This window comes from Mesoplodon mirus (assembly GCF_964341445.2).
Source record: "Mesoplodon mirus genome assembly, chromosome: 9".
Classification (NCBI taxonomy): Eukaryota; Metazoa; Chordata; class Mammalia; order Artiodactyla; family Ziphiidae; genus Mesoplodon; species Mesoplodon mirus.
In genome coordinates, this window is record NC_138985.1 from 56,397,657 (window position 1) to 56,410,620 (window position 12,964).

The 12,964-nt window shown below is 40.0% G+C and overlaps 1 protein-coding gene across 13 annotated transcripts in view; it reads right to left on the reverse strand.

Annotated features, from left to right (window-relative positions):
• The window catches only part of DYNC1I1 (dynein cytoplasmic 1 intermediate chain 1), a 483,164-nt gene that overhangs the window by 287,003 nt on the left and 183,197 nt on the right, over nucleotides 1-12,964 (reverse strand). For 10 of the 13 annotated variants that reach the window (XM_082632154.1, XM_082632153.1, XM_082632158.1 and 7 more), the window contains 3 exons: nucleotides 10,354-10,470; nucleotides 8,624-8,662; nucleotides 2,446-2,560 (listed from right to left, as the gene is read on the reverse strand). In XM_082632154.1, the coding sequence (XP_082488280.1) occupies nucleotides 2,446-2,560; nucleotides 8,624-8,662; nucleotides 10,354-10,470 (271 nt within the window). Of the gene's footprint in view, nucleotides 1-2,445; nucleotides 2,561-8,623; nucleotides 8,663-10,353; nucleotides 10,471-12,964 lie in introns of those variants that run through there. The other 3 variants (XM_082632152.1, XM_082632163.1, XM_082632155.1) reach the window with 1 other exon arrangement.

Sequence of the window (12,964 nt, forward strand, 5' to 3'; positions counted from 1 at the left end):
AAAGTAAAATGGAGAATCAAAACAGTTATCCAGATAATTCAAGTCAAATCTCTCTCTAGCATGAACTATCCAGATAATTCTAATTCTCCACTTTATTTTGTTAGTATAGATGTGACCTATTAAAAAATAAAATGAGGTGTCTATAAAACTTTAAAAGATTATAAAATAAGTGATTCTGAATAATTTTAAATGGTCACGGGGAGTCAGAAAAGGCTGTTGTATGTCTGCATTTGGAGGGAAATCTATTGTCCATGGAGTATAAACTGCATTTGCTGTGAGAGACTAAGTGACAGAGAAAGGGTAAATGTTGAACCTGGTAATTTAAAAATCTCTTTCAAAACAAAGCAAAATGCCAGGCTGCTTTATTTTTACACTTAATTAATAGTCTCATCCCATTGTAATGTTTACTGTGTTTGTGAATTGTGTTCCTTTGCTTCTGGCAGCTCTAGAAAGCACTGCCATGTGCACATAAGCAAACTGCCATTCTGCAGACAGGAGAAGCAAGTTCAAAGATCAAGGTCAGTGCAAGCTGAAAGTCTGAGAGCAAGGATAATAAAAGAAAAAAACTAAAGGAAATGCAAACGTATTTTTTTTCTCTATCCTTCAGGTACAAGCCAAATGTCCTTCAGATAGAAGCTGCACCAAATAGCCAAGGTGGCTTCAGGCCAGATGAGAACGGGTTCTCAATATCACACATGCCAAAGAAGCCATATGGGCAGAAAGAAACTTCAGTACGTAGTGTAGATTCCCATTTGGTTTCAATCATGTGCAATTTCCTTTTATTTATTTAATAAGGTAAAGGGTTTAACTATTTTGTCCAAATCCTATAACACAATGGCAGATCTGTCAAGTAACTAGGAATTTTCATGTGGTTCTACAATTAATTCACTGATTACCCTCTGCAATAAGTCACAGAGGGTCAGTCGGAGAGATGGATGAAAATTGAAAATGGAGTCTACCCTTGCCAGGGCCCTTTGGCAGGGATGCAGGGATAGTTCAGAATTTGGTCATGGTTTAGGGATGTTTAAACTGTTTTGCTCTTAAGGTTTAATTGCTGGCTTTATGCAGGTTAGGGGAGAATAGATATTCTACTATTGGGTTTAACCAGTGTTCACACTGCAGCAGAACTTCAAAGGCTATTTTGAGGCAAAAATACAATTGCAAAGTGTCTAATATATATCACTTGTCAACTAAGTAATAAAAAAATTTGTCAGCTCCTCAAAGAAGGTCCATCACTCAAATATCCCACAGTTTACCTCCTTCATACCACAAAGAAGCTAACAAAATAATCAACGTCTTATTTGGGTTTATTATATCATTGTTAGACATATGATTTTACCTACTACAAACTGAAGTTGAGTATAAAATGCCTTTTCATGGTGTTTTAGTTTTGTGTGTATGTATTAAATTATATTCAGCAATACTCAATAATTTGTATGCTTATGATATATTGCTCTTTTTCTTGTTTATAGTGATATAAACACTTGCCATTTTGTTATACATGGGATGATTTTTATTGTTAAGAATTATGGAAATACATGAAAATTTATTTTAATATAAAAGCCAATGATGGAAATAAAAGAAGACAAACCATTGCTAAAAGGAGACCTGTACTGTATTTATTTATATGTATTACTTTTAAAGTTTTTGTTTTCCTATATTGGATATCACGTAGTTTTACAGACACCCTAGGATTACTCTAAAATGTATGGAAAGCAAATGGATAAAGAAAAATAAAATAACTTATCACATGAGTGATATATAGTTAAGTGACAGAGTAAACACATTATGTACAAGTTACCTTCAACACAAATAAAACAAATAGTTCAATATCCAAACCCTGGATAAAATGAGGTCATGGATAATTAACTAGGAGTGAATGAGTTGGAGGAAGGGTGCTGCAGCAAAAATGCCGATGAGCAATGAAACCAAGATACACAACAGAGTCAAAGAAATTTAAACTTGTTAATTAGCTGCTAATCTGTCACCCTGCTAAGTTTTCCTTCAAATTTCCCATCGAGCGTTCTGTTTTCATCATGGAATAACTATGTCTGTGGTGGTTATGAAATTCATAACCAGATTCACAGTATTTAGGTTGGCAGAGAGGCAGGGATTCAGCAATGAAAATGAAGAACAATATTTTTTTCTTAATTTCGAGATTTCTTGTATTTACCATGTGGCAACTCATTTAACAAATAACACAGTGGAGAAGGTTGACCGCAGAATCAGCCAATAAGCAGCAAACTGCTAACAACTCTACAACCTGTCCTCCTATTTCCTTCCAGCCCCCTCAATTCCAAAAATAAATACATCTGACCCATAAGCCAAAGCATTTTTTACAAAATAAAAACAAAAATAGACATAAAAGAATAGTAAATGTTGGACATGGTATATCCCACACAAGTCAAATCTGAGGAAATAGTAACACAAAACACTTTTAAGTACCTAGAGGGGGCTCCGGCGATATCCCGATGCTTTGCAGCAAAGCCTCTGTCTCTCGGCGTTTGCGATCCAGGTCAGAGTCATCCTGAACTGGTTCTTTCTTCTGCTGCATATCAGCCTACAGAAAGTAGATGCCAGTAAGAAAAGTGAATAACAAGAGCTAGAGGTATGCTTTTCCTGGCTGAAACTGAAAATGGTAAATGCATGGCAGCAAACACCAGGCAAAAGGCCTAAATAGATACAATCATGCGTACAAAGGATGAAAAAACATTGTAACTGCTCCATTTAATAATCACTAACCCAGTACTTTCTTCGGTTGAAGGCTTCTTCCTGTCTCTATCACAGGGTATGAGAGTTTTTCTCACTCAGTTTAGGAAGAAACCATCACGGCAAAATATTTCTAACTGGGATGTGATTTAAAAAAAAATTCTGTCTGGTTTTTTAAAACCCCTTGTCCCTTCTGGGAAGACATATGATCAGTTCTTGATGAGTGTGTTTGTAATATTCATGGCTCACGTTTGGAATTATGCAAACAAGGAATTATTGGGATCTGGCTAAAAAGTAAAATTAGTTATGAAAATCCATAACTGTACAATACACTATTGTATCAGTAATCTAAGTTTACCATGGTTTAAATAAACCAGGCTAGAATGTTTATTAAAGCATGTGAACAATACGTGAATAGGTATTGTTGCTTAATTCTGATTTTCATAGGCTTCCATTATACATATTAACTCAAAGGAGAAAATTATCATGTAGAAAAATACAAAACAAAAAATCATTTAGGAGAGAGACATTCTTTCCCCAAGTTCTATCTTAAAAACACATCTTGGGGGCCTCCCTGGTGGCGCAGTGGTTGAGAGTCCGCCTGCCGATGCAGGGGATGCAGGTTCGTGCCCCGGTCTGGGAGGATCCCATATGCCGCGGAGCGGCTGGGCCCGTGAGCCATGGCCGCTGGGCCTGCGCGTCCGGAGCCTGTGCTCCGCAGCGGGAGAGGCCACAGCAGTGAGAGGCCCGCATACCGCAAAAAGAAAAAAAAAAAAAAAAGCAAAAAAAAACACATCTTGTCTGAGCCTCCTATAGCCAGATCCAGCTTGTCTTTTTATAGGATAGCAACAAGTCAAAATACAGGTTAAAGAAGGTTAGTGGTGGAATTCTGGGGGGAGTTCTCAGGTCTCTTTTCTTTTTCATAACACAATTACTACTTGAGACAAGGCATTTGCCCCACATCTGAAACACGATAACATCCTATTTGATGTGCAGCTACCTCACGACAAGGCTTTGTGAGTTTACAGGCGTGAAGTTGTCTTAGAGCGTGTCAAAAGCCAATTATCCAGTTATCAGACACACCTTTCTCCTCAGGGGCAAGCTGGCCCCCCTAACAGACACATTACAACTTTCAGGAGTGCAAAGTACATTTCAAAGCAGTGAAGCATAATTTCTGTTGTGGCATCTAAAGCAGAAAGAGTTCATGCAACCTTGACTTACTCCCAGATGGTAACCTACACCCCAATTATAAGTAAAAAAATGCATCTTTGCACATAGTGCTAGGCTCAAGGCTTCTGTTATTATTCACCTCAGGCTTAAAATGCAGTCATATGTTTGAAGTCTACCTGTCATCAGAGGGAAAACTGCCATTATGGGGATCGATAAGGGCTAATGAGGATACTAGAAGATTCAGGCAATCTCATATAACCTAAAATTCTGAAGCGGCAGTTTAATCTTGGAAGATATCAAAGTTCACGTTCTTTCCCAATTTTAACATTTAAACTAGCAAGTTCCAAAGTTTATGCAAACAACAGAGGCAAAGACAGAACTAAGAAAAAGGACCTTGCAGAGTGAGGATCTCTATCAGTATCCACATGCCATAAAATTAAAAAAAGGACTGAAGGGAAAGGGGGAAATGAAAGAAAAGGGAATTACCACTGCCACTGCTAAAATACAAATGAAAAAACGAAGATAAGCAAAATTCATCTCAGGAAGCCAATACAGAATAGCATGGTTTTACAGTGAAGAGTTAAGCCATAACTGGACTGTCAGCTTCACTGAGAGCAGATAATGTGTTTATTTTGTTCACCACTATATCCACACATCCAGATCAAGGCTTGACACAGTTGATGCACAATTATCAATAAAAAATGCGTTCAATGAATGAATATTCTGCCTTTGGTAGTTGCTCTTCTACAGCTATAGAATCTAAGAATTACACACCATTCAGAGCAGTTTCCACCAGCTATATCCCATTCAGTAAGCCCCTTTACACCACCACTGTGAGGAGGAGTTATCTAAGTTTCCAGTGACCCATGCTCATAACAAAGCCACTTTTCCTCATCCTTTCAACAAAAACTTATTTAAGGACAACGGAGTGCCGGTGGTAATGAACGCGAGAGACTCTAATGGAGCTTATGTACAGTGAACGGAAAAAGATCCATCTAATCTTCCTTTTGAATAAACTTAGGGCATAATATCTATAACCTTCTGTCATGTATGTCCTATGCAGAAAGGCACAGAATCTGGTTTTTTTTTAAATTTATTCTAACTTTAATCATTTTTTAAATAAATTTATTTATTTTTTTATATTTATTTTTGGCTGCTTTGGGTCTTCATTGCTGCACGCAGGCTTTCTCTAGTTTCAGCGAGAGGTGGCTACTCTTCATTGTGGTGCATGGGCTTCTCATTGCAGTGGCTTCTCTTGTTGCGGAGCATGGGCTCTAGGTACGTGGGCTTCAGTAGTTGTGGAGCGTGGGCTCAGTAGTTGTGGCACACGGGCTTAGTTGCTCCACGGCATGTGGGATCTTCTCGGACCAGGGATCGAACCTGTGTCCCCTGCATTGGCAGGCAGATTCTTAACCACTGCACCACCAGGGAAGTTCTAACTTTAATCATTAAGCATTCAAAAAACGTATTAGAACATAAACCGCGTGTCAACACACACGGCCAGACACGGTGCAAAAATAGCACACCCGAACTCCACCTCCAATGTGTCACTCCCACGATACAATGTGTCTCTACAACTCATTCTCTGCCTTCTGCCTTTTTTAATTCTTAAGGAAACAGACAATACAATGACAAATATTAGTAAGGATAAATGTCCATCTAGACGTAACAGAAGCTTAGGAAAGCTATCAACACTCAAAGTTGACCAGGAAAAATGCAAAGTTAGGTAACTGGGACTTATTGGAAATAAAGGCAGTTCCTAACTGTTACCAACTAGCACCTTAAACTAAACAATGTGTTACTTCATCCGAGGCAGTTACACCAAGCCCTAATCATGAAACCTCTGGTTTTTCCCAAGTAAATACTACAGAGTCCTAATACATTTTAATGACTCAACAAGGAGTTTTTGCATACTAGTAATTCAAAATATGCTCGGTGTCTCTCCCAGCAAATGGTATTTCTGTTTGTGAAGAGTCATCACAGCTGAGACCCAGAGAGGGTATGTGAAGAAAGAAAATTTGTCAGCCGAGAATTGTCAGTCATTTTTCCAAAGACAGCTGCATAGATGTTAGCCGAACAAGTAAGGAAACGTCGGGAAGCCTCTGTCCATCTTACCTTGCAGCAATTTGGCAGAAGGCCAAGGATAGGACGAAATTTCAGGGTGGCCTCAATTAGCACACCTCATTGCTTTAAAGCCAATTTTTCATGACATTGGCTCTGTGTCTTAAATGGTGACCACTATATTTATTTTAAAATCAGATTTCATCCATAATACCACAACCAAGAAAGCAGTTGACATCCAAAGACGCAGAGAGTGTAATTTTATACATGTACACAGTTTTCTGGATTCTGTAGAGACAACCAACCTGGGTGGTCCCAATTCACGCTAGCTTTCAGTCCTGGCAAAAAACTGTCACTGAGATTAGCATTAAACAGCATTTCGTTTCCTTTTTCTTCTAAACTTGTTTTATTTAAAATATAAGCCTAGGGCTTCCCTGGTGGCACAGTGGTTGAGAGTCGCCTGCCAATGCAGGGGACGCGGGTTCGTGCCCCGGTCCGGGAAGATCCCACATGCCGTGGAGCGGCTGGGCCCGTGAGCCATGGCCACTGAGCCTGCGCGTCCGGAGCCTGTGCTCCGAAACGGGAGAGGCCACAACAGTGAGAGGCCCGCGTACCGCAAAAATAAATAAATAAATAAATTAAATTAAATATAAGCCTAAATAAAGTTTGAAAATATCAAACTTATAAGCTTAAGGCTATTTCTAACTCTCTACAAACAACACAAAAACTAGAAAATCTTAAACTTAGGAGTCAATGACCGTGGCCAGTTAACTAGAGCATTCCACAGACTCGGGATCTGAAGCTTCCAAGGAAATTTGCAGAAAAAAATTCTGGTCCTTGGAAAGAATGTCTGTGACCAGCATCTCAGACCTGCCCTAACTAGTTTAGGTGCTCATTCATTCATTCACTCGTTAATTCTATAACCCTTTATTGAAGGCCTACTATGTGGCAGGATCTGTGCTGGACATGGACTCAGTGATGAAAAAATACAACCCTGTCCCCAAAAGCCTGTGCTCTATTAGGAGAAAAAGACAAATGAACAAGCAAATGGTGCTAAATAATTTGATAAGGTCAAGGATAGGGTACAGGACTAACTCAGTCATGTGTTAGAGAAAGGTATTAGAGAAGGCTTTCCAGAGGAAGAGACATCTGAGATGAGAACTGCAAGACATGTGGTTAACAGAACAGCAAAAGCCAAGGGAAGAGAATGTTCATAACTTCCTGTCAACAGAGAGCATGGCCCATAAGGTGTAATGTAAGAAGCTGAGTCTGCCTGTAATGTGGATTTAGGGAAAAAGGAGATGGAATGGAAAGGGGAGAGCTACTGTGCCTGTCTAGGACCCATGATCAGTGTAAGCTGGAGAAGGGGTGGTGAAAGAGTGACCCCAGGTTTCTGATTTGGACAACTGGCTTGGATGGAAGAGGGGGTCCTTCCTGAGACTGGAGATAAAGGGGGACCACTTCTGAGGCTTAGCCCCCAGGGGCATAAGAGCATTTGAAAAAGAAGGATCGGAAGAGATTATTTCCAGGTTTCTTTCAGCTACAAAATGCCACCATCCCAGGAAACTAGGGGCCTTGAATTATAAGACCCTTCTAATAATGGGGCATTTTTGAATAATGGCCTCCCTAGCATTGATCCGGATGAATGTATGCAGCCGTTCTACGGGCCCCATTTAGGGCCCATCTCAGGAGCAGAGTAACAGCTGTTTCTCACCAACCAGGTCCTCTGTGTCTTTCACTGCTCTCCATCATCTCCTTGGACCTTCACAGAACTCCATGAGGAAGGACCCGCTCTTCTCTCCGTTTTACAGAAGGGAAACCAGGTTCAGAGAGGTCCCAGACTCACTCAAGGCCATTCTGCAAAGGGCAGAGCCAGGTTTCCTAGCCACATTCAACCTGAAAGCCTCTGTATAACCACTGGGTTCTACTGCCTCTGCCTGACCACACTGGCTTCTCAGAACAAACCAAGTCATCATAGTCTGACCCAAGGAAAGATCTTTTGTGGGGGAGGTGGGCTGTAGAGGGACAGGACTGAAAGCCAGGACACACCTTCAGGATGATGCAGTGCAGTGGATCCCCAAATCTGGTCCTATTTAGATATTTCAAATCAGAGACACTGGGGAGGGGAGGCTGGGATTCTGCATTGCCATGGGACTCCAAAGAGCAGAGTCAGGCTTCAACCACCCTGTCAATTTAGAAATGAGGAAACTAAGACTATGTACAACTTTAATTCCAGAACTAGGTAGAGGCCCAGGAAGGCCCAGAGTCCAGGTGTTCCACACGCTCCACCACCTGCCGTCCCCAGTCTGCCAGGGCCCTGTCTGTTGCCTAACAAGCTAAATCCCCATCAAAGCTGTGTGGTATAGGAACAAAAAGGGTGGCCTGTTTCTACCAGTCTTGTTTGCCTGTAATTTCCCCCCAAAATGTGTAAAATGACGAGGATGAAGCAGACAGCATAATTTGGAACCAGATTTCCCATATCACTTCGCATTTTGTGGTAATTCTATGGAATTCAAGTTGGATATTAGAATGTCAGTTTAAAAGGAAACCGGTTATTAGTAAAGGATAACAGGTGCTTTAAAACTACAGTAAGTGTTGACATCTGAAGGAAAGGGAGCATAATAACTTAATGCTTTTTTTGGCTGTGCAAGGAAACGAATAGCCATTCCTTGTCAATTCTCACCTCTACTTCACTCAAGACTGCATATGTAACAGCAAAGATCTGTGAAGGAAAAACATTACGCTCACTGTCAAGGACAAATAAACTATGACATCAATCAAAGTGTAATGGTATCAAGAGAAGCAAGATACCAGAAGGCTAGAGAACAACTGCAGTTATGTTTTACTTTGTTGGAAAATAATTGTTAGAAACCTTTTTACCTTGTTCTCCCAGCCTTATAGTGTGAAATAGCACTTAGCTTGTAAGGCATCAAAACACATTCTTCTTTTCGCTTAAAGAAAAACTCTGGGGCTTCCCTGGTGGCGCAGTGGTTGACAGTCTGCCTGCCAATGCAGGGGACGCGGGTTCGTGCCCCGGTCCGGGAGGATCCCACATGCCACGGAGCGGCTAGGCCCGTGAGCCATGGTCGCTGAGCCTGCACGTCTGGAGCCTGTGCTCCACAATGGGAGAGGCCACAACAGTGAGAGGCTCGTGTACCACAAAAAAAAAGAAAAGAAAAGAAAAGAAAAACTCTGAGTAGGGAAGCAGCTCTGGTTTGTATACACACAAGCATATCACTCTGTATGTAGTTTCCTTCTTAGAAAACTACTCAAAAATATCTGTGGCATCTGGTTTTTGTACAAGATGTGGGCTATTTCTACACCACCACAACAAACTGGAGAATTAAAAATAAACTATTTGTTGGATTCTGATAGTAGAAAAAAACATGATAGGGCAGCAAGGCATTGAATTGGGAATCAAGGGTCCTGGGTTTGGTTCTAGCAGGCAGAAAAGCTACATTTCACCTCTGGGTTTCTGCTGCTTTGTTGGCATAAAGAAGGGCCTTAGTGGAAGGGCTCTAAAATCTCTTCTAGATTTAACGTCTCACATAGCAGGGTCTACTATATTATTCACCCCCTTACCGAAGAAGAAAAATGCAGCTTTCCCTTTACCAGACCTAGGATTCTTATTTACCCTGAAAAATATATACATTTAAGAAATCATGGTAGTGGGATGAATTGGGAGACTGGGATTGTCATATATACGCTAATATATATAAAATAGATAACTAATAACCTGCTGTATAGCACAGGGAACTCCACTTTGCTGTACAATAGAAACTAATACAACATTGTAAAACAACTATACTCCAATAAAAAAAATTTTTAATAAAAATAAATAAATTGATGGAAAATACTTCTAACTTTAAAAAAAAAAAAAAAAGAAAAGAAATCATGGTAATCCACTGGCATCATTGTCTATTTTTCTCCTAAAATGTTCTGGCCAGTAGTTTTTTTAAAACCTTCCCTTGACATTAACACTTATTAAGTAGTAACTATATTCTAGGTATTGCTAAGTGCTTTATAAGATTAACTTTTTTAATCCTCATGATCAGACAAAATAAACACACTGCTATTCCCATGTTAAGCACAGGGAACTGAGAAACTGAAAGGTTAAGGAATTTCTAACAATAGCATATCACAGACCACTTTCAGGGTTCTATTCAAGTCTGGGGTAAACCAGGGGTTTGGGACCTCTGGACCAAATGCTATCTACCATTTATGTGGAGCCTGGCCACTACATGGCAGATGTCAATGACTTTACTACTCTGAGTATGTAGACATCACTCATGTTATTCAGGTATTGTAAAAGCATTCGTTTACAGGGTCCTCTTTATCCGTTTGACCAGCCTCTCGGAATCAAGTGATTCTCCTTTCCCCCTACCCTCCAACACCCCAGCACCCAGTACTTACCTCTTTCTTTTTCCTCTCCTCTTCCTTCCGTTTCTTCTCTTCTCTTATCTGTGCTAAGCGCTGTTTTTTGCGCTCTAGCTCAGCTTTTAAGTCACTTTTGTCAGACATGTTGGTTTCCTTGGAGCAAAAGAGGGAAAAAAGTGAATATACACAAACAACTTCTATTATCATCGCAAAAATCATTCAAAAGGAAATTAAGCTTGAAAATAGAACTTTCTGGCAATAACAGATTGTATACCTTAGCCTCTGTTGATGAATCAAATAAGTTAGATCTGGTCTCCCTCTATATAAAATCTTCCCTTTTCATGTACACATAAATATTTGAAAAAATACAATGTTATAGTCTATTCTGGTCTGAAGAATAATAGCAACTTACTTCAGAATAAGTAACACATTTTCGGTACAAGTTTCTTAACAAGTAAACAAAAAGTTAATAATAAGAGAATCAAAAAAGAACCATCACCATGACTTCCAATTTAGACGACAATGGACCAATTCATCCCCACACTGAGAAAAGAAAATAGGCTGTCATAAACTCTTAGACACATGGCCTGATCAAATTTCTATGGGCTCAACAAACATTCCTCCACTGAGACTGGGCACATGGAGATTTCATTTTGCCTAATATTATATGCATCAGGGAAGACAGCCACTGAAGACCTAACATGTTAATCTTTTTTTCCTGTAAAACTCCTCCTGAACTGTCACAATTAATTTCATCTCCAGTACAAACCTATTTCTATAAAACTTTCATTTGCATACTGAATGCAATATTGCTTATCCTGGCACTTTCCCTTTTCAAAGCAAAAGATATTTGTGAACACATGAATGAGGAGACAACACCATGGCAAGTTCTTGGGACAATTTATCTGAACAAGATTTTTAATGTTAATGGTGATGATGATCCTAGTGGTGACGGTGCCAGAAATTTCAAATAAAATGAGTTTGGAGAAGATTCTCACCAATCACAATGATTATATTTGTCTCTTTTCTGCTCCCAACTGGAAACTAAGAAAATGGAGACACTGAGACATGAAGAACTCTTCTCTGACCCAAATTCTTAAAATAAAGTAAAAAAAAAAAAAAAACTAACCATAAATGTCACGAGTATTCATTTGCATATTACTTGTATGCAACTATGATGAATATATAATGTGTCCCTGAGTAGATGACAAAATGAGGGAAGGCAAAAAAAAGCACACAAAGCAATGAAAAATCCTCAAACTTACTGTCACTGTCTTTACAAGGTAATCAAGAACCTGCAGTCACCCTAAGACACTTTCAGATGAATACACACAGCTGGGAAGTGTACTGTGTTCCTACTGTCCTACCATACACATTCTTGCTCATAATGTGATGGCAAAGATTTGTGAAATAATAGCAATAATCATTATGATAATCAATCTCTGCTATTCATGATCATGCTCTTCATTTTTCAACAAATATGTGTTGAATATTTAATCTGTGCTAGGCATTCTCTAAGGTATCGAGTACGAAGATGAGCAGAGCCAGATTCTTTCCTTCAAGGGGTACATAACTCAACTTTGTGAGCGTGTGGTATGGCTGGAAATGCTCCTTGAGAGATTGGCTTACTGATTACTGAGTGCCAGATACTTTACATTTATTATCACATTTAATTACAACAATCCAAGGAGACCAATATTATTATGAATGCCTTTTTCACAGATAAAGGAGGCTCAGCAAGACCTAAGACTGCATAGTCCATACATGGAAGGACTTCAATTCAAGCATGTCCGTGCTCTGCACTACTACACTCCACGGATCGCCAACGTACAAGTTCAGAGGGGATGCAGAACAAGAGAATCATCAAGATCTGGTGGAGTGGGCGAGGGTGAGCTTTAAGGAAGAAGTGAAATTTGAACTGGATATGGAAGGAGGTCAGGAACTAGCACAGGAAAGGGAGATAGAGACACACAAAGGCCTGCAGAAGAGAGAACCAGCAGGCTGTGTACAAGAGACGCAGATGAATCCACGTCAAGAAATACAAACTTTAGTTGGTAAGAATGGACCTGTGGAGGCAAGTGGCAAAGACCTGAAAATACAGAAGAGTGAGTTCCATTGGGTGTAAAGAGGGTTGGGAAATCAGCAGCTCTTTGAAAGAGAAAGTGACAAAACAAAAACAGAATACAAATTTGCTTAAGCCTATTCTTGTCCCTGCCTGGGAAACAGATAGGAGCAGAAACTAGAAATACGCAAGCTGCGGGGAGGCTGGTGCCAACACCTATCTGGGTCGACTGCACCTGCACCGGGATGTAGGTGAATGTACAGACAGAATGTGCTGGGAATGTGGACTGAAGAGAGCCCAGCCAAGAAGGAAGACATGACCCTTGGTAGCCTTTAGATGTGGAAGCAAATGAGAAAGATTCAGTTAACAATTCAACTTTGAGACTGCCAAGAGGATGTCAGTGAAACTGGGACGAGAAGGCAAATAAGGAAGTGATGAAAAAACTTTCAGTGTGTTATAATTTAAGTGTCAACAGGACTTCTGAGCAGAAAGAACGCAGAGATACAACACTGCAGGTGGGATGAGAAGCTGGATGGGGACTGGGGCTGTGGAATGGATCGTGAAGTCTCCTGCCAAGGCCTATTT